General features: G+C 42.0%; 2 protein-coding genes across 4 annotated transcripts in view; both read left to right on the plus strand.

The window, feature by feature from the left end:
• The window catches only part of LOC149442355 (WASH complex subunit 2-like), a 76,269-nt gene extending 68,618 nt beyond the window's left edge, over positions 1-7,651 (plus strand). For all 3 annotated transcript variants that reach the window (XM_089656182.1, XM_089656183.1, XM_089656184.1), the window contains 2 exons: positions 1,510-1,690; positions 3,840-7,651. In XM_089656182.1, coding sequence (XP_089512308.1) covers positions 1,510-1,690; positions 3,840-3,979 — 321 coding nt within the window. In that variant the 3' untranslated portion in view covers positions 3,980-7,651. The remainder of the gene's footprint in view (positions 1-1,509; positions 1,691-3,839) is intronic.
• Positions 7,652-17,994: 10,343 nt separating this feature from the next.
• Positions 17,995-25,471, plus strand: part of ZFAND4 (zinc finger AN1-type containing 4) — a 49,969-nt gene continuing 42,492 nt past the window's right edge. The window contains exon 1 of the mRNA XM_089656185.1: positions 17,995-18,178. The gene's annotated coding sequence lies outside the window, so the exon portion shown is untranslated. The remainder of the gene's footprint in view (positions 18,179-25,471) is intronic.

The raw sequence follows: 25,471 nt of genomic DNA on the forward strand, positions 1-25,471 counted from the left end.
CACTGGACTGAGGGACAGGTAAGTTTCTGTTTTTTAAAAGTCAGCAACTACAATTTTTGTAGCTGCTGACTTTTATTATTTTACATTTTGACCAGCGCTGTGCTTTAACCACTTTTCTACCAGGGCAATCTTGAATTTTTCACACACGTTAAAAAATCTGTATTTTTTGCTAGGAAGTTACTTAAAACCCCCTACCAAATGTATATTTTCTGAACGCAAAGGCTCTGTAGAATAAAATGGTCATTTTTTTTTATTTCACGTTATTTGCACAGTTGTTTATTATATTATATTTTCAGAAAAAATACACTAAATAAAATGTAATACCTTTTTTGATAAAATATAGAAGATGCGATCGTGTCGAGTAAATAGATACCAAGCATGCCAAGCCTTAGAATTTGTGTATGTCTGTGAAATCATGAAAAATTATGGTACCCAAAATTGGGTTATCAGTTTAGAGTTAACCATTAAAGTATTTATAAAGGCAAAAATGTTTTTTAACTTAATGCATTTTCTGCATTAAGGTAAAAAAAAAAAAAACCCTTTAAAAGTTTTTCCCTCTAGCGCCCTCCCCCCCCTTAAACACTTACCTGAACACAATCTTGATCCAGCGCTGTTCCCATCTGCAGCAGCTCTTCTCCCCTTTTCTCTCGTCTCACAGGAGAGTCAGCAACCATTGGCTCCTGCTGCTATCAATCAAATCCTGTGGGGAGGAAGTGGGGGGGGGGGGCAGGGTTAAGCCATTCTATGTGTGTCTATAGACACTAATAGCTCAGCTCAGGATCGAGTCACTTCAGCCCCCATAGCAGTTTGCTATAGGGGCAAATGGAGAAGAGGATCGGACAGCGTGAGGTGATGCCTCACAGCGACTGGTGCACTTTATGTTTATATTCACGTGCGCATGTTTGCATTTGGGTGTGTGTGGGGGTAACTGCAGCACTTTCCAAATGTTTTTATTTTATTATAAATTATTTTATTTGCTTTACTCATTGCACTTCATTGCAATCACATGAGGGCTAACAAGCCCCCCCTTGTGATAGCATGGGCAAGGTGATAGGTACTCTTTATGGAGACAATAGGGATTTAATAGATCCTCAATGTCTCCCCTGCTCTACACTGCAGCTAATCAAGCACAGATCATGCTTCTCTGGCTACAGTAGCTAGGTAATGACAGCTCTGAATCCAGAAGTGACATAAACCACCTTGCTTCTGGATTCGTTAGTCACAGAGGAGATCAAAGAACAGATGTTCCCTGATCTTCTCCCACTCTAACTACTAAGTGGGTAGTCTGCAGAGGCTAGTGGGACCTTCACTTTTACTTCAAATATAGGAGTCAGCTAGAAAAATCAAAAACCAAGCACCAGCTGTGAGCTTGTTTTAACCCTTTGAATACTAGGACTTTTATAAACATACCTTGGTAGACAAGGGATTAAAATCTAGCAGCTAAAATATTTTTATTATAGCTTCCCCTAATATTTATTATATCTATTCTTTCTTTTTAATATTTTTAAGGATGACATATTTGCAGCAGAATCCATTAAGCCAGTAAAGAAGCCTAAAGAGAAGAAAGCAGCGTCTGAAGCAAATCTCTTTGATGATAATTCCGATATTTTTGCTGATTTAACACACAAACCTAAGGAGAAGAAATCAAAAAAGAAAGTGGAGGCCAAGTCCATATTTGATGATGATATGGGTATGTACAGCTTGAGATGTCGACTGCCTTAGAAAGAAACACAAGGCTAATGTCGGGCTTGGATTCTATTGACAGGAGTTAGACATTAGGTGGGAATAGTTCACTGTAGTTCTCCTCCAAGGTGGATTAGGCAGAATGGAGTTTTGGGCAAGGTAAAAGCATTGGCCTCCCCATCTCTTTCAAAAGTCACAAAAAAAGTCATCCCATTTGCATTGTCTGCACTTCCATGAAGCAGCCCAACACTCACTGCCTCTAAATACATTCTTCCTTGTGAAGGGACAGGCAAGCGTACAGCTTTGACCAGTTGCACTATCCCCACCAGGGTACTGTAGGTTGTAGCTGGGCATCTACTGGGCCTTACGCTCCTACCTAGGTTTCCTTGAGGATAATCCAACGCTGATTAATGTTCATCTCTTGTATTACTAGCATGAAAAACACAAGTTAAAAAATTAGATTCATTTGCATTTTTTTTGGTCTCTCTTTGGTCTCCCCTTCCCTGCTTTATTTTGTTCTGTGTTGTTTTTGTCGTTTTCTCATTTTTTTTCTTGTGGTTTTGATTGTATCTTCGAATGATCTGCCAAGGGCCCCTTTTTTTCTTCCTATTATATGTTAATTGTTTTATGGCAGCTTCTCTGTTCAAATTCCCTCTTGGGATAAGCTCACACAGACTTCAGCTTGTAAAGCTGATCTGTAGTGCGATGTGTACAGAAAACAATTTACAATGTTTTCAGCAAGCTTTGAGCATCTTTCTTGAAGCCCTTAAGCACTTCACGTCTGGCTCATGTATATAAACTGCCGGACGGGAGCAGTGCAGGAGCGGGTTGCCATTTATAAATGGCGCCTGCATTTTCAGCCTGTGCCCGCTCCCTGAGAACACGCGGCACAGATCCTCCGGACACAGCGGAACACCGCTCGCTGTACGGGACCTCTATGTGAGGTCCTGATCATGTGATCACTGATTGGCCAATCAGTGATCACATGAATAGTAGTAAGCAAGATGTCACTTCTGACATCATTGCTTACTACGTGTGAAATCTGTGAATGATCACAGAGGTCACATAGTACAAGGCTATTCACAACACCCTTGTACCATGTGACAAGCTGTGTCCAATCACAGCTCTCACAGCATTTTTCAATGTCTGCAAGAATGCAATCAGAGATAAGTAGAAATGATTGCTTTTACAGCCTGTATGTATAAAAAAAAAAAAAAATCATCACCCCCCCCCATGTAGTACAGTGTCACTTTGGTGACACTGTACTGCTAGGGTGACAGTATGTTAAAAAAAAATATAAAAATGTAAAAAAAAATAGAAAACTATAATTTTTGGTTATAAACTAATTTGGGTTATATTTTTTTACTGAAAAGATATCAAGTACATTTTGGCCAAGATTTAAGATACAAGATTATTTATTAGCTAAATTTTATAAGAAGAACACTTTTTCATTTCTATAGCAAAAAAAAATAAAAATCCCAGTGGTGAATAAATACCACGAAAATAAAGTTTTATCTGTCTCAAAAAATGCTAAAAACATTCATATGGGTTCAGTGTTGCATGACCGCGCAATTGTCATTCAAAGTGTGACAGAGCTGAAAGCGGAAAATTGGCCTGGACAGGAAGGGGGTAAAAATGTTCGGACTTGAAATGGTTAAAACACCCTTCACTCCAGTGAATGCAGATCTTATTCAGAGTGCTGCCTATATCTTTACAACAAGCTAGATGCAAGTTTCACCAGGGATTTTGCAAGCTTCTGCATCTATTGAATTGAATCTTGCTGAACATTTATTAACTGCTTAGCCTGACATATACTCTGTATTTAAGCACTGTCCTAAAGACATCCCCAGGGATCACCTATTCAATCATATTATTACCTTGAGTTATCTTGTGCTGGATATCCAATGTAAGGCTGCACCAGTCCACTGTTTGTAGCTAGTTGTCAATTCTGGATTCAAATCATCGGTGTAGCAGAATCTTACTTGCATGTACAGAATATTGATTGATCTGCTCAGGACCCATCATTGTAGATAAGGATCTTCTGACCTAGCTGCAAAGCTGTATAAAATTATTAATACGATCTGTAAAAAGAAATAATGACCTTTTACTGCTCTATAACAACACAAGTTATTTATTATGTATTTCTTCTCACGCAGATGATATATTTTCAACCTCTGTCTCCAGCACAAAGAAAAGCAAACCAAAAGACAAGTCCACTCCTCCAACATCTGAAACAAAGCAGGACACTAAAGTTTCCACCAAGTTTGACGATCCATTAAATGTTCTTGGTAAATGAAGTAAAGGAACCCTTGCAGAGAGGCTGTTTGCTCAGTCTCATGTTAAGGCTTAACATACAATACATAATACCAGTAGTCACTATTGTACTTAGCTGAAGCAGGACAAAGTAAGTGTCCAGCTCTTTTGAAGCACTTATATGTCTGTGCCAAACGTTCATGCCTTGATAAAACTATATGAAAAGGGTTCCTAAATGATAGGATACTGTAGGACTGGCTGGTACAGAAACATCTCTTTTTGAGACATTCCACTACCCATGTGCTCTGTACAGTCTACCTTGCCTTAGTTGCACTAATACCTTTAGCAGGATGCTTTTTATTATAGTAGTGACCCAGTTGGATTTTATACCTCCGAGCGCAGTTTACTTGTTTCTGATGTGCTGTCACAGCAGGACATATTTTATAAGTTCTCTTGTTTGTAAATTGCTTTGAAATGACAGCTATAAAAATATGTGGCAATTTTTCTTTATAGATAAAGTTGGAAACTAGAGAACATCAATGACATTGGAAAATAATTGAGTACCTTAGATAATTTAGGCTGAAGTTTATATGCTTATATTTGCCTCCTCTGATTCCTTCTTACCCTCCTCATCAATGTACTATGAAAACTTTTAAATAACATCTTTCTGTTTTCCTTGCTAATTTTAGACCCAGTGAAGTCATCACCTGGTGTCTGTGCTTCCCTGCAGGCAGAGCCTGGCTTCTGGGAAGGACTGGCAGGGTGCTGTACATGGCTTCCCAAAAACACCACATCCCCCCTTGTGTTCCTCTCAAGAGTCGTCAGCCCTGATGCAAGCAGTGGCTCTTGCAAAGAATATCTACTATCTGAAGGCATTGATTGGGGGGATGTCAGCCTGCAAGGGTGGGAGTTCTTAAGCAGGCTGTATGTGCATGCAGGCTGTCCTAGGTAATGCCCACATGTGATTCTGAGCCTGCATGATTTAAAGAACTGAAATCCAATAAATGAAAGGGGTGGGTCAGGGACAGTCAGGTTGGAGAGGAAAGAGCTAGATGATGGTGGATGTCCTTTAGCCAGGAAATGAGGCAGGCTCTATCTAATTTGTTGCACCTTCTTATGCACACTGTGATACATTCACATCATGCACAAAAATCAGAATAAGCCATATCAGTACAAGAAAGGAGCTTGTACAACTGGTAAGGCTGGATGTCCGTATCCTTCTGAAAAATGTACTTATCTAGCTGGCATTCTGATCTGGAGGCTTTGAATCTTAAAAGACTCAAAGCAGACTCTAGAACTTTGATTCTATGATCTAAGACAAGCAGTACAGATCAGGAAGTCTGACTTTGTTTTCTGTGTGCTAGTTGTCAGTAATTTAAAGGATTGAAGCCACATGCAGCATAGATATTCGCATTTAAAGAAGGGAAGTAGCAATATGGGTTCCCTTTAAAGAAGAACCTTAAAATGAGTATTTTTATAGCATATATTCTGACATGGATATAATTGAACATTTAGTGCACTAGTTTCCCATGATTTCAAATTGAGAAATGGCATATATGTGTGTATAATTGATCAGAGGGTGATGTTTAGGCAATTTGTGTGCTGTTTGGTTTTTCTTTCTTTTTCCTTTCCTTTTCTTTCTTTTTCCTTTCCTTTTCTTTCTTTCTTTCTTTTTCCTTTCCTTTTCTTTCTTTCTTTTTCCTTTCCTTTTCTTTCTTTCTTTTTCCTTTCCTTTCCTTTCTTTCTTTCTTTCTTTTTCCTTTCCTTTCCTTTCTTTCTTTCTTTCTTTCTTTCTTTTTCCTTTCCTTTTTCTTTCTTTCTTTCCTTTCTTTCCTTTCTTTCCTTTCTTTCTTTCCTTTCTTTCCTTTCTTTCTTTCCTTTCTTTCCTTTCTTTCCTTTCTTTCCTTTCTTTCCTTTCTTTCTTTCCTTTCTTTCCTTTCTTTCCTTTCTTTCCTTTCTTTCCTTTCTTTCCTTTCTTTCCTTTCTTTCCTTTCTTTCCTTTCTTTCCTTTCTTTCTTTCCTTTCCTTTCCTTTCTTTCCTTTCTTTCCTTTCTTTCTTTCTTTCTTTCTCAGGAAGTCACACCATCGCACAAATAACTTGGTGTCAGTGAAAAGTAAAAACTGATGTAGGAGGGTATTTTTGCCAGACAGTTAAATTAGGTATATGCTAGCCAGTCCTCGCTGGTTCATTTTTCACAGCCACTGTCAGGTGTTCAAGAGGTGATCCTGCCACTTCCTCAATGCCTGTTTTCTTTTTTTTTTTCTATTTTTTCTGCTGAACGGCAATTTATATTAGGGTAAATGTTTTTGCAACTGTGAGCGAAGCATTTGGCTCATGGTTGCACAAGGCGCCATTGACTTTAATGGCTGACTTTGACAGGTGGTGACATGTTAAATTTGCTGGGTTATGTGAATAGGCTCCTCCGACTGCTGATTAGCCTTAAGGTGGGTGTCCGGGGGCAGTAGAGCAGCTACTCCCCTGCCTGTTTTTGCCACCCTCCCAGCTGCCCATGTGAAAGAGGCCTTAATCATTGCCCATAAAGTTTTGATGCAGGTAAATAAAACTAGTCACTTGGCATACTGATAATAGAAATCAGGGTCATGTCTGAAGTTCTCTTTTGATTCGTGTGATAAGAACTGTACTAAATGAATGTGGAGAGAGAATGAGAGAATTATTGAGAAACATGTTTTAATATCCAACTCATACCATTGCCACAGATAAAAGAAATGACTCTGAAGTGCTTGTACTCATGCAGAAAATGACAGCTGGCACATTCTGTGTCAGGTTTTGTCAGACAGATTTTCCAAATGGTAAGATCTAAACCAGAGCTCATCAATCTGCTGCTTCTCCATTCAGTGTTTAGTCACAGTTGGGGGGGAGGGGGTGGGAGACAAGGCATTTAAGTGTTACTTAACTACAACAGAGAAATAGTGGGTCTGCATCCCTGCCAGACAAGGCTGTGCTGTGTGACACAGCTGTGTAAATCTGAGGAGTGGATGAACAGGAGTACAAATTATTTGGCAGGTAAAATATCTCCTTTTTGTATTACATCTGTGTATTTAGCTGTTTGCTTGGAGTTATTTAGCTCAAAAGTGAACCCATGCAGTGCAAAGCTTGCAGGGTCACTTGAATTTCCCTCCCAGCAGCACATACTCACCCCCCCTTCATGGCTCCTATGGCATCACCCATGCCCCCCACCCTCCCAACTCTCTTTCCTTTAGCAAAAGCTTTCCAAGTTCGAAAATGTTAAAGTTGCTATTGTTGACCTGTATTAGTAGGGATGCAGACTCTTGGGTTGTCGTCATTACTCTTACTTTACTTCTTTTTACTGAACCAAAACAAGCAAGTACAATGTTGAACAAAAGGGTACTATGAAGTGGATCAAGGACCAGGGTGACAACCTTCATTCGGTAGTGGCAGCTTGCACATTTCTATCATGGTTGTTTTTAAATATCAACTTTGCAAAGCCTTAAAGAAGACTGTTAACAAGCCTCCCCTCATTTCCCAAAGTGTACTAGAAAATGTGTCGACCACCATTTTTGCGGTCAGATAGCCCTCCACTCAGAACAGCAATGTATATGGTTTACAAAAGATTTTGACTCAATGTATGTTTTCATCTTTATCCATACTCAAATAAAATCTATGATATATAATGTAAATGATATTAATACAAAGTCATTCTAACTAGGTGTTAAAATAAATAAAATGTTCTAACTTGGTGTATCATTTGTTAGTTTGTAACATTTGCAAATACTACAGTGTTTAATACAAAAAAAAAAAAATTCCTATACACACACTAGGGCTCATGCACATGGCCGATGAGGGCAATACACCAGACAAAACAGAACATTTTTGACAAATGTTTCCAATCAGCTACAGCCAGAAAGTCTATACTAATCAATGATTAGGATTTGCCTCCTGGGCCCTCCCTAACCTTCAGAAATAAGCTTTTTCTTCTTTGGCACGTGATCATGCGCACATATATTGCAAAGAGAAAAAAACGCACTAAAGACTCTTCCACCAGCCACTCCCCTTCCACCTGTGTATTGCAGCATTTAGTGGCTATTCAAATACAATAGATTAATTTTTTTCTCATCCATTGCAGGACACAGGAAGTCACTGACATAGAGTGCCATGTTTTAATACTTCTTTCCCACCATTTAGTATTGACAAAGCTTTTGCCAACTGCTGCTCCCTGCTTTGCAAAAGAGCCATGTGGCACTCCGATCTCCAGTATATACCTACTGCCTGTCAAAGGCTTCTACTGCAGAATCGGTTTCTGATCTCCCCACGACTTTAACCACTAGCCTACAGGGCACTTATACCCCCTTCCTGCCCAGGCCAATTTCCAGCTTTCAGCGCTGTCGCACTTTGAATGACAATTGCGCGGTCATGCAACACTGTACCTATATGAAATTTTTATCATTTTTTTGTGACAGATAGAGCTTTATTTTGGTGGTATTTAATCACCTCTGGGTTTTTTATTTTTTCTTAAATAAACCAAAAACCACTGAAAATTTAAAAAAAAAAATGTTTTTTTCTTAGTTTGTGTTATAAAAATTTTGTAAATAAGTGATTTTTCTCCTTCACTGATGTGTGCTAATGAGGCTGCAGTGATGGGCACTGATAGGTGGCACTGATGAGGAGGCACTGGTAGGTGGCACTGATGGGCATTGACAGGCATCACTGACTGGCACTGTTAGGCGGGACTGACTGGCACTGATAGGCGACACTGAAAGGCAGCTCAGATGGGCACTGATATGTGGCATTGATGTGCACTGGTAGGCACTGATATGTGGCACTGATGGGCACTGGCACGAGGCACTGATGAGCACTGACTGCTGGCACTGATGGACACTGACAGGTGGCACTTCTGGGGCCACACTGATCATCAGGGAACACTGATCATCAGTGCCCTGATGATTAGTGTACATGTTCCCTCCGCGGAAAGCCGATTACCGGCTCTCCTCTCAAGCTGCCAGCGTGACAGCTCGAGAGGAGAGAAATGCCAATAACCGGCATTTCCCTGTTTACATGTGATCAGCTGTGATTGGACACAGCTGATCACATGACCGAGCCGACATCTTCGGCTCTTTCCGTGATCGGTGATCCGCTGTGTCCAAGGGACAGAGCGCACCACCGATCGCCGCGCTGCGCCCTCCCTGTGCCGCGCATGCGCAGTGAGAATGGGAGGACATCATATGACGTCCTCTCAGAACGAGAGAGCCACCTTGCGCCCGTCATATTACTATATGGCGGGCGGGAGGTGGTTAAAAGAGGTCACTGGCCACAAAAGCAGTCTCTTACTTGGACTCAAGGCCCCCACAGACTGTTTAGGCCCTTATTGATCCAATACCTACTAAACTTCATCTGGAGGATCTGCCTGCTGTCTCCAGCTGTGGGTCCTTCAGAGCCCATACAGCTGCAAAGACCTTTCCACTACACCTGTTTTCAAGGTATTTCTCCATGCAAACTAGAAGCATACTGAAGATTCCTTAAAGTGGAACTAAACCCTCCCACCCTTTGCAGCCAAGGAAGCTGCCATCTTAGCCTGTCTAATCTGCTGTTGCTGTAGTGCTGCACATGTGATCAGTTATGACGCTAGCCATTTGATGGCTTTAGCCCCCTTTCACACAGATGTTCCAATCAGTTTTTTGTGACCATTTAACGCAAGAAAAGAATGAAAACCTCAAAGTTTCAACATAATATGCAGAACAAAGGAAGGATGTAGAGGAGTTGCCGGTATAAGAAATTCTAACAAAAAATAATAATAGTAGAAACCCAGCCTAGACTCAAAGCCCCATCTTCAATTTGATAATATAAAAATGATATAAAGAATAATTATGCTAAATAACCCCTGTCCGATGATAAACCCACTATACACATACTAATTCCTCAAAATCATATTTATTCTTAAAGCATAACGCAGACATAACAAATCAATATGCAGACCAGAAAGCCTGTTTGCAGTGCAGTGAAGTTGCATAAACCCTCAGCTGGGTAGTTATTTGAACTACATCTGCAGGACATTTGGTGCTAATTCACATTACATGCGATTCAGTTGCTTTTTTTTCTGCATCCAAAACAGACAGTTGGTTATATGGTTGTCCATGTTATAGTTCACATCAGTGGTTGTAGATCCAGTGCGTTCCGGTTGCAGAAAAAAAAAGTAGAACATGCTGCATTTTTTCTGCACAGAACTGTACTGTAGCGCGGTAAAACACATCTGATCACACCAAAAATGCACTGGAACGCACATGATCCTATTTACATTAAAGAAAAAGAGAGGGAGAAAATTGAATCGTAAAGCATCAAAAATGCACCGGAACGCACCAAAAACGCGCATGCAGAAACGCTTCCAGAAAGCATCTGGACTGCGTTTCTATGGCATGAACCAACCCTTAAAGTAAATATATGTATCCAAGAGAATCCTGTACCATAAAGAAGCCTATAAACTGCATGTCCCAATGTGACATCCGTCCAGGTGCATGTCCCCAATGCACCCAGGGTAAGTTCAGAGTCCCACACCAACACAGATGTCACATGCAGCCATGTGTCCCAATAGACATCTATGGGACTGTAACACCTGTGCATCCTCAGGCCAGAAAAACACGGCCCTGCATGGGCACACAATTAACACTGAAATACGAGCTCACCTCCATCCAATTGCAAGAACTTCCAGACTGACATTCTTTTTTTTACATAATAGAAGGTGTATGAGATTTGTGTGTTTTTCATGATACTATAACCGGTATTCTATTCCTCCATGTGACATGGAGTTTCCTTCATTTGAATTTGCACACTTGATGAACAGTTCTTTTTTTAACCCAACTGAGCCAAAAGAGAAGTTTGGAAATGTAAAAAAAAAAAAACTACTATACTCACCTAGGTGGATTCATCATCTGTCACCCACTGGCTCTAAGACTGAGAACTAGGCAATTAACCACTTCCCGACTGCCCTATAGCAGAAATACTGCTACAGGGCGGCATAGGTGCGCAAAATCATGCATATATACATGTGATTTTGCATTTCTGGGTAGGGTGCGCGTGCCATACCCACGCTGCTATTCACGGCCACAGCTGTCAATCACCGGGTCCCGGCCGATGATTACCGAGGATCTCTCATGGGGAGGATAACTGTTTTGTTTACTAATAGTTCTCCTCCCTGTCAGCTCAGGCACACTGCTTTGGATGACTGTACACAGCCCCAGTGACACCAAGTCAGTTCCCCCCCAGTGTCAGAATGTCCACCGCAGTACCGCTAAGTTGCTGGGCGCCTCCATTACTAATAAAAATAGATAAAAATACCCATATATATAGCGCCATTTGTAAACGCTATAACTTTCACATAAACCAATTAATTTACATACACTGGGATTTTTTTTTTTTGTAGCAAAGACGTAGCAGAATACATTTTGGCCTAAATTTATGACAAAATTAGATTTTTACTGGATATGTTTAATAGCAAAAAGTCAAAAATACTGTTTTTTTTTTTTCAAAATTGTTGCTTTTTTTTATAGTGTAACAAATAAAAACGCACAGGCGATCAAATGCCACCGAAAGAAAGCTCAATTAGTGGGAAAAAAGGACGTAAGTTTCATTTGGGTGCAGCATTGCATGACCATGCAATTGTCAGTTTAATAACGCAGCGCCCTAATGCAAAAAATGGCCTGGTTAGGAAGGGGGGGAGAATCCTCAGGAGGGCAAGTGGTTAAACACTGCTGATCACTCCGTTCTCGGTCTTCAGAGAGCAGTGACTGTCAGTCTCCGGCTCTTTGCTCTGCCACCCCAGCACTCACTGGAGAGTTGGGCTGTGTAGGGGAGGGAGCTGCTGGCTCAGGCTCTTAAGTGCTTTGCTGAGAGATTGAGCCAGGTGCTGCTCCAGACTCCGAGGTGGATCCCGACTTTGAAGTCGGCATCTTTCCCCAGACTTCAGTCCGCTCTCAGCGGAGAAAGGATCAGAGGAGCAAAACCAACTACACTCCTGTGATCTACATGAGACGTACAGTCAAGCAATCGGGCGGCAGCACTGCTGCCCAAATACTTCCACCTGACAGGTGAGCTCGCTGCTTGCTCACAGCAGGACTAAAGGCAGAGAAAAACTACCTGCCCGGTACTACATGTCCCGGGCGTTGGGTGATAGAAATCCATCATCCCTGATAGCGTTTAACTTTTGCCACATTTTGTTATGTTACAGCCTTATTCCAAAATGGATTGTTAATTTTTTTCCTCAACATTGTACAAACAATACCCCGTAATGACAACATGAAAGAAGTTAGTTCTGAAATCTTTGCAATTTTTTAAAAATAAACAAATAAAAACACATGTACATACGTATTCACAGCCTTTGCCATGACACTCAAAATTGATGGAGCTTGAGAGGTACTGCAAAGAAGAATGGGAGAAATTGCCCAAAAATAGGTGTGCCAAGCTTGTAGCATCATACTCCAAACGACTTGAGGCTGTAAATGGTGTTAAAAGTGCTTCAACAAAGTATTCAGCAAAGGCTGTGAATACTTATATACATGTAGTTTTTTTATTTTTAATAAATTGCAAAGATTTCAAAACAAACTACTTTCATGTTGTCATTATGGGGTATTGCTTGTAGAATGTCCAGGAAAAAAATGAATTTAATCCACTATGGAATAAGGCTGTAACATAACAAAATGTAGCAAAAGTTAAACGCTATCAGGGATGTTGGAATCCTATCGCCTGACGCCCAGGACAAAATGTGGCAAAAGTTAAGCAGTGTGAATACTTTCTAGATGCACTGTATCTTGGAGCTTATCCCATACTGCAACCGATTTGAGAAAGTGTTGGAGCCAAGATAGACGGGAGTTCCTGGGGGGACACCAAAGTAGATAGTCCAATGTATAACCTGGGACCACCATCCTCTCCATATAGATCGAATCCAGTTTAGAGCGTCTCGAATAATCCGCCAAGAGTTGGGTCAATTGTGCTGCCTGATAATACCGATTAAAATCTGGTAGACCCAACCCACCCCTGGTCTTGGGACAGAAGAGGATCTTTTTAGCAAATCGGTGGCCCTTATTGCTCCAAACATACCTAATCACTGAGCACTGGAATTTCTGTAACACCAATCGTGGGACAAGAATGGGGAGAGACCTAAAGTAATAGAGGAGCTTTGGAAGCAAGGTCATCTTGACTGAGTGCAGCCAGGAAAGATTGTGTGCCAACCACTGCTGTAGATCTGCCTCAAGCTTAGGAAAAAGTGTTGAATAATTGAATTTATAAAGGGATTCCACAGTTGCAGAGAGCTGCACCCTTAAATACGGAATATGGGTGTCACTCCAGCCAAAGGAAAAGGAATCCCTTAGTTGTGCAATCAATCCAGCTGAAAAAGAGACATTCAGAGCTAGCAACTTAGTCATATATACTTCCAATCCCGTCGCCTTCCCAAAATCCCATAGTAAGCGGACCACTTTAGGAGTAGAGATTAATGGAGAGGTCAGAAACACCAAAAGATTGTCTGCAAACAGCGCACACTTATGTTTTCCTGCTGACTGCAGTGTACACCTCGTATATCGGTTCAGTCTCACTTGCCATAGCAAAAATTAGGGGGGGACAGCCTTGCCGAGTATCCTGAGCAATCTGGATTGAATGGGAGTACTGACCTTGCAAATGGACCTGCGCTAGCGGGGAAGACTAAAGGGTGGTATACCTCAAAAAATTTGGACAGAATCCCCAAACTTCCAAGACCCTGAAAAGACAGGACCAAGACACTGTGTCAAAAGCCTTCTGTAGATCTATGGAAAGTATAAATCTTTCTTGGGGGTTCCTCCATCCCAATGGGAATGCAGCAGACACTACATCGATTGCTCTACGGATCTTGTCTGGACCCTGTCTCCCTCATATAAATCCTACCTGATCCTTATGTATATAATAATTTATAAATGAAGATATATGATTGGCCAGGATTTTAGTCAAAAGTTTCAAATCATTATTGATCAATGATATGGGTCTATAGTTACCAACATCCCCAGTGTCCTTGACTGGTTTGGGGATGACTGTAATATATGCTGTATTCAGTGAGGATTCTAAAAGGCTATCCCATCCCGTAGGAAGTTAAATAAGCAAGCTAAATACAGGCAGAGAGTGGCAGCCAATTTTTTTATAATACAAGGAAGAGAAACCATCTGGCCCAGGAGCGGAGCCTCTCTTGGTCTGCTTGATTAGTCCGCAAATCCTTCTTGGACCTAGTTGTCAGTGCCAACCCAGTATATTCAAGTTTGGCTAAGGTATCCCTATTGGGTTTTATTGGGAAACTGAGTGTGCAGAATTATTTTGCAACTAAATGAAAAATTAAATTTTCCCATCTCACTTGTTTATTATCACTTTAACACAAGAAAATAAACAAACATCTCAAAATTTACAAATAAACATTTCTGACATTGCAAAAAAATCAATGACCAATATAGCTACCCTTATTTTCATCAACAATCATAAGCAATTCCATTCATGGAGTTTCAGTTTCTTAATCTGTTGACAATCAACTTTTTGTGCAGCAGCAACCACAGCCTACCAGACACTGTTCAGAGAGCTGCACTGTTTTCCTTCACCATAAATCTCCCGTTTAAGAAGGGCCCACACAGTTCTCAATATGGTTTAGGTCAGGTGAGGAAGGGGGTCATGTCATTATTCTTTCATCTTTAAGGTCATTACTGAGTAACCACGTAGTGGAGTACTCTGATGCATGCGATGGAGCATTGTCCTTCATAAATATCATGGTTTTCTTGAAACATGCAGATTTTTTTCCTGTACCACTGCTTGAAGAAAGTGACTTCTAAAAACTAGCACTAGGTTTGGGAGTTGATTTTCAGTCCATCTTCAACCCGAAAAGGTCCAGCTAGCTAATCTTTAATAATACCAGCCCATACCAGTACCCCATCTCCACCTTGCTGGCGTCTTGAGTCGAAGTGGAGCTCTGTGCCCATTACTGATACAGCCACGGGCCCATCCATCTGGTCCATCAAGAGTCAATCTCATCAGTCCATAAAACCTTTGAAAAACCTGTCTGCAGATATTTCTTGGCCCAGTCTTTACATTTCAACTTATGTGTCTTGTTCAGTGGTGGTCGGGTTTCAGCCTTCCCTACCATGGCTATGTCCCTGAGCACTGAACCCCTTGTACTTCCGTGCACTCCAGGTAGGTTGCAGTTCTGGAATATGACAGCACTGGAGGATAATGGGTTCCTGGTAGCTTCGCATTTGATTCTTCCCAAATCTTTGGCAGTTAATTTGCATCTGTTTTTTATCAACATGTTTCTTGCTACTGTTTGATGGTGCTGTGATCATGCCCCAATATCTTAGCAATTTCAAGAGTGCCGCATCCCTCTGAAATACTTTTTCTAATTTTTGACCTTTTTTAAGTCAAATAAATCTCTTTTTTGGCCCATTTTGCCTGAGGAAAAGAAGCTGTCTAATAATTATACACACCCTGATATAAGGTGTTGATCTCTTTAGGCCACACCCTCCCTCATTACACAAATACACATCACCTGATATGCTTAAATCCAATAAGCATTCAAGTTTATACAGCTTGGAGTTGGACAATGAGCATAAAACATATGATATGGTCAAAATACTCACTTGCCTAATAACTGTGCACACAGTGTATATATGTGATTTTGCATTTCCGGGTAGGGGGTGCGTGCCACCCTGCCATTGGCTCCTAGAGATGTCAATCACAGGGTCCCTGCCAGTGATTCATGGCTGGGACTTGGTGATCGGCAGAGAAGAAGACAGGTGAGAGATCTGTGTATAAACACAGGTCTCTCTCCTATCAGCAGGGACGTGGTGGTTTCTATCTCTGCAAAGCAGGGAGATAAAAACCAGCACATCCCCTAGTAAAACACTACACAGTATTCACAAAACAGCACACTGTTAACCCTTTGATCTCCCCAGATATTAACCCCTTCCTGCCCAGTATCATTAGTACAGTGTCAGTGCTTTTTGTTAGCACTGATCCCTGTATTAGTGTTACTGGAGCTGTCAGTGGCAGTTAGTTCCCACCCAGTTAGTCCTCATGCACACTTGATATTTTTAAAGCGGCTGTTTTTGGCTTTTGACAATTTTTTTTTCTACAGCTAAAAAACCCTCAGCATGTTATCCTATGTGTCCATGCATACATAGACTGTAATCAACGTTTTTTGACTGGGACATTTTTTGGCTGAAAAAAAATCCCAGGACTAGTGGGTTTCTAGAGGAGTTTTTTAGCTGTAAAAACACTCTAATGCTGAAAAACATGGCAAAGTGCGGTAAAGCATTACAAACCAGCGTTTTTAGACTTTTTTTACCAAAAAAAATTTTTTTGGGTAAAACAAACGCTAAAAAATGCAAACGTAGAAAAACGCTAATCGCTCCAAAACGTTGCTAAATGTTAATGCATAAATGCTAAAAAAAGCTGACAAACATGTTTTTAATGTGACTTTACACAGCTAACATTACCAGCGTTATCAAAACGCCCCGTGTGCATGAGGGCTTAGGGTCAGAATATCCACCACAGTCCCGCTTTAAGTCTCTGATCGCCACCATTACTAGTATTAATAAAAAAAAAGTATATAAACCGCCATATGTAGATGCAATAGCTTTCATGTAAACCAATCACTATATCTTTATTGGGCTTTTTTTAACCAGACATTTAGCAGAATACATTTTGGCCAAAATTTATGAAGAAATTGTATTTTTTTTACTAGATATAATTTTAGCAAAAAGTAAAAAATATTGTATTTTTGTTTATATCGCAAAAAAATGCAGAGGTGATCTAATACCACCGAAAGAAAGCTGCATTTGTGGGAAAAAATGACAAATTTCATTTATGCACAGCATTGCATGACCGAGCAATTGTCAGTTAAAGTAACACAGCGCCGTATTAAAAAAAAATGTCCTGGTCAGGAAAGGGGGGTAAATGCAAGTGCTTAAAGGATTTAGCTGACTTTCCCTGACAAAGTCTCAAATTTAACCACTTGCCAACTGTGCTATAGCCGAACGACGGCTACAGCGTGGTTGTCCAGTGCTGGGAGGGTATCATATGACGTCCTCCCAGAATGCGCCCTCCCGCATGCCCCCGGCGATCTCCATGATCGCAGTGTCCTATGGGCACAGCTAATCACGTGATGTGGTAAAAGACCAATCACAGCGGCCTTTTACCACGTGATCAGCTGTGTCCAATGACACAGCAGATCACCAGTAAATGTAGTTGCCTGTTATCGGCTGTACTTTCCTCACTGTCACAGCGTGAGGAAAGTACTGCCAGTAACCAGCAATTGTCAGGGGATGGATCAGCACCAATCATCAGGGCAGGTGATCAGTGCCACCCACCTGTGCCCATTAGTGCTGCCTATCAGTGCAGCCTCATCAGTGAAGGAGAGAAATTACCTGTTTGCTAAATTTTACAATAGAAACAAAGAAAAACTTTTTTTTTTTTTTTTGCATTTTTTGTTTATAGCGGAAACAATAAAGCACCCAGTGGCAATTACAAACCACCAAAAGAAAGCTCTATTTGTGTGAAAAAAATGATACAAATGCCCTATGGGTACAATGTTGCATGACCGCGCAATTGTCATTCAAAGTGCGACAGCGCTGAAAGCTGTCCTGGGCAGGAAGGGGGTATAAGTGCCCGGTAGGCAAGGGTTAAAAGCTCCTCATTGGCCTAAACGCCCGGCAGGACTCCGCTGTCATAAGACTTCCTATATCAGCCATCACTGGAATTTCCGGCTAGCCCTCGGCGGTCATGTGACCCGGCACCACTGGCCCCCTTCTCCATAGAGAAGATAAGTCACGTGAACGAAGTTACTAAGGCCACCGCGTCGTGCCGTAACAACAACAGAGCCCCAGTGGACACGCCTCCATTCTGGGCACAGCCCCGTGCACTGTCTGCCTGACTCCACCCATCTATCCTATTGGACGCCGCTGAGGCGAGAGGAGGAAGGCCCCAGCTGTCTGTTGTGACAGGTCAGCCTGCCCGTCAGTCTGGATCGTCACAAAGGAGAGGCGGGGCGAGGAGGCGGAGCTCCGGGTCAGTCGCTGGGGTGGGGGAAGGCGGAGTGGGGTGCATTGACTCCTAACAATCTGGGGGCGATGAGCGAGTGCTGGTAGCAGCCGACAGTGTCGGGCGGCCGTGCCAGGAGAGCGATGAGCCGGGGTCCTGATTACTGAGAGCAATGTAGGCTCGTGTATGTGTGTGCCCCCCGCTGGGTGATCTGCAGACAGACATGCAGAGGTAGGTCATGACCTCCTATAAGATCAGACCCTCTCTATAGTGTCATCCCTGTACCCAGTGTTACTGGATCGGCCTTGTGTGAGCTCACTGCCATTGTTCTGTTGTGTGACCACAGCACCCCATTATGGAGGGGGTGACACCTACCTGGCAGAGCAGCCCCATCCCCCACAATGACATCCATGGATCAGGACCTTCTCCCATCATCATGGTTCTCCTGGGCAGTGGGATCTCCATGTTCTCCCCGGACTCCATGGGGAATGAGCCATGAGATGCTTCCATTGTGACATGTCCCTGCAATGGCTGCCATAGATTAGGGATCATTTACATTTGTTTGCATTGAAAATGATGAGCTGCTGATGCACCTGAAAATAGAACGTGTCCAATATTTGATCCATTTCTGAATTGTTACCTTGGGGTGCCAGTCACTACATAGTAAAGGACACAATACTCCAACCAGGGGGGGTGGCATTTTTGAAAAAACTACTTGTCCTGGGACTAAATCGGGGACCTAATCTACTTGTCCCGGGACTTAATCGGGGCCCTAATCTACTTGTCCCGGGACTAAATCGAGGCCCCAATCTACTTGTCCCGGGACTAAATCGGGGCCCCAATCTACTTGTCCCGGGACTAAATCGAGGCCCCAATCTACTTGTCCCGGGACTAAATCGGGGCCCCAATCTACTTGTCCCGGGACTAAATCGGGGCCCCAATCTACTTGTCCCTCATGACAATCTACTTGTCCAGATAAAAAAAACATACATTTTAATCAAAACCATATTTAAATCTGCTGTTAGTAATGTCTGGGGCTTTTAAAAACAAAACAGGCTTTATGGCGACTGAAACATTTAATATGTTTAACCCCTTCCCGCCGGTGCCTCCCGGCCCTTTAAGAGTTTCAGAAGGCGGGGCAGGGTTTATTATTATACAGTATTTATAAAGCGCCGATAGTTCGCTCAGCGCTGTACATTACAAAGGGGGACAGAACATGTCACAGAACAATACCAATACAATGCAAAACATGAGGGGATTGAGGGCCCTGCTCTTTCGAGCTTACAATCTAGGAGGTTTAGGGATCATGTGACCGCCGTGACGTGTCATCACGGCAGTCACATGATCGGGAAAGGTCCCGATTGAAAGATCAGACCGGGACCTTTCCGTGAGTACTGGACATGTGCTGGGACTGCGCAGGGCGTGCTCTCAGCACATATGTTTTTTGTTAATTGCACGCAAATGTGTGGCTGCTCGGAGTCTAGGCCCAGACGCTGGGAGGCCGCACATTTGTGTGCTGCCGGCGTGAAGAGGTTAACATTGGGCTCCTCCTCCCTTCCCTGCCTGTCTCCAGCACCGCACCCGGGGACTAGCAGGGAGGGGAGAGACCTTGCAGTGTAATGAGCACCGGTTGGGTGCTTGTCAGGAACGGGGAGTGTCCGGCTTATCCTTTTTCCAGTTCGCTGCCAGAGCTGTTTTTGCATTTTAATGCGTATTATTAAAGGGTGCCTTGACTGAAAAAAAGGTTGAGAAACACTGGTGTAGATGGACCCTAAAGTAGGGCTGAAACAACTAATCCATTATGAAAATAGTTGTCAACTATTTTCATAATCGACAATTTGGTCAGCCGATTCGTTGTCCTGTATACAGACTGCATTATTTGTTTACATATCAGGAAGTACGGTGCAGCACACGTAGCTCAGTACATCGTCTATACATGCTAGTAAGTGCCTGAGAACTTGTGAATGTGTGAGGAGCAATGCCTCATGGGACATGTAGTCCTGGGCAGGTGAAGGAAGTGACTCCAAAGGCAGAAGTTTTTTTTATGTTGCTATAGGGACACTCTATACCAGGGGTCTCCAGACTTTCTACGCAAAGGGCCAGTTTACTGTCCTTAAGGCTTTACAGGGGCCAGACTGTGCCCAGTGAGAGTAGAAAACGCCCCAGCATCATTGGTTTTAAGGGGAGGAATAGTAACCCATTGTTGATATCAATGAGAAGAATAGGACCCCATTGTCGATGAGAAGAATAGGACCCCATTGTCGATGAGAAGAATAGGACCCCATTGTCGATGAGAAGAATAGGACCCCATTGTCGATGAGAAGAATAGGACCCCATTGTCGATGAGAAGAATAGGACCCCATTGTCGATGAGAAGAATAGGACCCCATTGTCGATGAGAAGAATAGGACCCCATTGTCGATGAGAAGAATAGGACCCCATTGTCGATGAGAAGAATAGGACCCCATTGATGTCAATGAGAAGAATAGTACCCTATTGTTGATATCAATGAGAAGAATAGTACCCCATTGTTGATGTCAATGAGAATAATAGTACCCCATTGTTGATATCAATGAGAAGAATAGTACCCTTTTGATGGTTCAGTAAGGGGAATGGAGCTCCATCATTGGTGTCAGTTGGTGGAATATTGCTCATGGGCCAGATAAAGGCATGCAAAGGGCTACATCTGGCCCCAGGCCGCAGTTTGAAGAGTACTGCACTGCTCTATACTGTACTTTGCAGCTTGCTATATAGGCGCACTTTGAAGGCAGAAGCGCCAGTGGGGGAACCCAGAAAAGGAGGGTTGAGGCTGCTCTGTGTAAAACCATTACAGAGCAGGTAAGTATGACCGTTTGTTTAAAAAAAAATCCCAGGTTTACAACCACTGTTAGGACTCTGTGCAGGGAAGATCAACATCTGAACCCAGAGAAGCTGGAGGCAGAAATAGTGGAGGTAATATAAGGCATTACAATTGAAGAACTCTGGGACAAAATTAGTATTTTCCCATGCAGTGGCAATGTGCCCACACTGCATGGGTTAACTGCTCATTTTGTCTAGGGGCCCAAGGAAAAGCTATACTTACCTGATCCTCCAGAAAACCACACTTCCCACATCCAGCGGTGGACTGTTCCTGCCATTTACACGTATGTGCTTGATGATGTCAGGAACAGTCCATTCACAAGGCTGCTAGTGTGCGGGGGAAGCAGGAGCGGCGGGAAAACGGTCTTGCACACGGAGGATTGAAGGATTAGGTAAGTATATCTCCGCTCTACTATCACCTAGACAAAAACGAGCAGTTAACCCATGCAATGTGGACACAACATGGGAAAATGAATGTCAGTTTGATCCCACTAATGATTAGAAATTCAAAACAAACATTCATGAATCAAAAATGTTAAAAAATGTGTACGTGTATGGCCAGGATAAGTGCCAGCAGTTACCTACCTAGGACATGGAAGTATTATATTACAATCCTGTCTGAAAATCTGCAAAACAGCGTTTTAGGTCTTCTTTTTTTTTAATAAAAATTTTGACAGTGCTTTGAAAAAGTATTCATACCTCTTTAAATTTTCATGTTTCAAACAAAAACATAAATGTATTTTGAAGTGGAAGGAAAAAATAGTTTTCAAATTTTTTTTTACAAATATCTGAAAAGTGTGGCATGCATTTGTATTCAGCCCCCCCGAGTCAATCCTTTGTAGAATCACCTTTCACTGCAATTACAGCTGCAAGTCTTTTTGGGGATGTCTCTACCAGCTTTGCACATCTACAGAGTAACATTTTTGCCCATTCTTTGCAAAATAGGTCAAGTTCTGTCAGATTGGATGGAGAGCGTCTGTGAACAGCAATTTTCAAGTCTTGCCACAGATTCTCAATTGGATTTAGGTCTGGACCTTGACTGGGCCATTCTAACAGACGAATATGCTTTTTAGCACAGGGTAGACATGCAGGCTCTTTTAGACCCTGGGTGTCTCGAGAAAGAGAGCCTGTCACCAAAAATCATCACATAGGGGACATTTTGTCCCTGATGTGATAAAAGAAAATGTATTTTCTATTTTTAAAAAATTAAAGTTACACCCAAGCATTAAATGCCCCCCTCCAAAATATTTCAAGCCCCCACCCCCACATATGTACACATGTACAAACGTAAAAGCACATTCTGGGGCGCCTACACATGAAAACAACTCTTGCGATACACATGTTACATATCGCCGCGCACGCCAGAATGAGAGCAATAATTCTAACACCAGACCACCTCCGTAACGCTAAACTGATGACCTATAAGGGGTTTTAAAAGCGTTACCTATAGAAAATATAGGGTTACTAAAGTTTGTTGCCATTTAAGGTTTGACATGTTGGATATCTGTTTACTCGATGCAACCTCATCTTTTATATTTTACAAAAAAATTGGATAATTTATTGCTTTTTGTGCCCTAATATTAACTTAAGTGTACTTTTTAATGAATGAGCGGTGCTGGAGACAGGCAGGGAGGGGAGGAGGAGATACACAGCGTAATGTTAAAAACAAAAGGGGATTTATGGTGATTTAAACATTTAATATTTTTAAGAGCCCTAGACACTACTTAAAGCAGATTAAAAAAAGTTTTGCTTAAAAGTTTTTTTTTTTTTTTTTATCAGGACAGGTAGATAGTCATGAGGGACAAGTAGCCTGAGACACCGATTTAGTCCCTGGACAAGTAGTTTTTTCAAACATTTCCGCACCCCTGCCACTACATATAGATATTCAAGTATAAATTACTTTACACACTGGATTAACTAAATTATACACCAAACTTTTTTTTTTTTTTTTTGAGGTTTTTATCTGATCAAAGCAATCTTCGGCCAACTAATCGTTTATGAAAACAATTGTTAGTTGCAGCCCTACCCTAAATAATATGTCTGCCAATCACTTCAATGCCTGTAATGCTGACCCTGCCCACCTTGATGTCTGTCTGAAAATCTGGCACAGGCGCAGATATGCCGTAGATATCTTCTCAGACTTTGGGGCCTGGCAGAGATCTTGGGCTCAGTTGTGCATGCATCAGTTTTTCCCACACATGCACAAACAAACCTGAGATCTGGGACATCCATACCACCGGCATCTTAACGCATGTGTGGGTGCAAATGTGCCAAGGTTCTTTGCTAGGTGCTGAAAGCACTGAAGCTTATCTGCGTACACATTGAACCTGCTATGCATCGGGACCAAACATCATTCTCACCTAGGTGATCCTGCCAGGAAGGTCAATGTTCAGGCTCTTCCTGCTAGCTGTGTCCCAGCTGCTCATCGGAAGCCTCATCACACAGGCTTCCGATGACGACTGCAAATGGCAGTGTCAGCCCACATTGGCCAACTGTTGTCGTCATCAGTGAGCTCATTCAGACCAATGGTGTGCAGCCAATTTTGGATGAGTTCATGTAGACAGGACAGGTCTGAAAGAGGCTGCAAGAGGTCAGCAGCACTGAGAGGGAAAAAGTGGAAATATATATATAATTTATTTTTTTTTAAATTGCAGTTTATAATACTCGGTGCTTTACCCAGTGAAATCCCATTCATTCAGATACGGTCTGTATAATCTGTTTCACCCTTTCACTACCAGAGCCATTTTTGCAGGTGGTTTTTTGTGCACATTAAAAGAAATAATTTTAGGCCTGAAGACTAGATAAAACGCCAGAACATTATATATTTTGTAAAGGCAGAGTTCCTGGAGAATAAAGTGGTGGTAGTTCCAATCGGGCGGATTGACAACTCATGGGGCCCCAGTGTCCTCACCCACAATCAAACCACACTCAAAAAAGCCTATAAAAAGGTACCAGGGGCATCCCATGGGGCCCCCTACTGACCCAGGGCCCTCGGGCAGTGCCCGAGTTCCCATATGGTCAGTCCGCCCCTGGTTCCAATTCTTTATGACCCTGTGGGGTTTATTTACTAAAGCTGGAGAGTCCAAAATCAGACTCCCTTCTGCATAGAAACCAATCAGCTGGAAGTGGGAACGGGTACCTGTCAAAACCAGGTACCTGCTCCCCCCCAAAAGGTGCTACATGTGGCAGCGGAGAGAGGTAGGAGACAGATAAGCGGAGCTTCCACTTTTGGGTGGAACTCCGCTTTAACAACAATGGCGTTGTGTAACATGCTTAGCACAATTGAGGTTTCCAAACATTGGTGTTATTGTAGAGATCTGCTAGGATGATTTTTTTTTTTTTTTTTTTTTTTTTAATTCCGCACTACTCCACTGTGCTTGTAAATCTTAGCTGGTGGCCATTCTTTGTAAGCCAGGGCTGTTTCAGGTTTGTCTATATGTACCTTTATAACTGCCATTGCATTTCAGTGTAATGAGTTGATTATTTATTTATACATTTTCATTTAGGAAAATGGGACATAAACTACCAACTACTAAGAAAATATCACATTCATTCCTTTTGTTTTTGCTAAAGCCATTATATTCTGTAATAAACATGACAAGACGTATAAGCCTAGGTTCAGACTATGAATCACAAAGGAATGTGCAGCTCATTCCTGTACAATTCACACTCAATTAATTTTGAATGAGCTCCGATTGCACCAAAGTAGTACTTGCACTACTTTTGGAAATGCACTGCAACTGGACTGCATTGTACTTTTGTACCATGCAATCCGGTGCAGGCAAACACACTGCGCATGTAATCTGTGTTTGGGGTATCATTAACATTGCACTGACACCTGCTGCAGATCGCAAGGGCAGCGCAATTTAAACAGTGCGGAACACACAGATTGTGGGTTTCCCACCACTCATACTAGTGTGAAATGGGGATTATAGTAGAAAGTGATTAAAGAATTCCAGCAAGTATTTTTTGCTAGTGTGAAACAGTTTTGAGCATCATTTGCAGTTTAGAAAATAAACAATATAAAAAGAAACATTTTAGATCATCTTATGTATGTGAAAGTTCTCATTCATCCAGTATAGTTAGGAATAGTTGCATTCAACTGTAGTTGGTCTACAGCGTTGAAGACATTTCACAGCCTATCATGGAGATGTGACTTGGAGAAGCTGTGGAGAGTCATCAACATTATAGAACAAGCCCAGATGAATGTGAATTACTAGTGCCAGCTATTTGGAGGCACCAAATATCTGTTTCCTGCCTCAGAGAAAATTTCCACCATACTGCAATTTTGAGAGTACAAGAATGTACTATTAGCCACATCTTGGAAATGTTCCTGCCCTTGTGTAGCTGATAAGACTTGTAACAGTCTGCCAGGAAATCTATATGAAAAACTGTACATTTCATTCTATTGAAGTTGCTTCAGTCTCTGCTGGTGATTGGATGTTGGTCATCTCATAGAGTGTTTTATTGGTTTAAAGATCTGATCATTTGTGGTGGTGTGAGCATTTAATTCTTTGTACAAAGGCATCAGCTCAGGGTTTGAACACCACTTTTGATCTACATCGGCAGGGAGAAGCTGCACACAGTTGCATCCTTGTGTTTGCCAAAATGCACTGCGAGTGTGTAACTATCTCTGTTCCCCTTGCAAGTGAACAGATAATCTCCC

This window comes from Staurois parvus, unplaced genomic scaffold (assembly GCF_062004578.1).
Source record: "Staurois parvus isolate SC_StPar_1 unplaced genomic scaffold, SC_StPar_1.0 ptg000894l, whole genome shotgun sequence".
Taxonomy (NCBI): Eukaryota; Metazoa; Chordata; class Amphibia; order Anura; family Ranidae; genus Staurois; species Staurois parvus.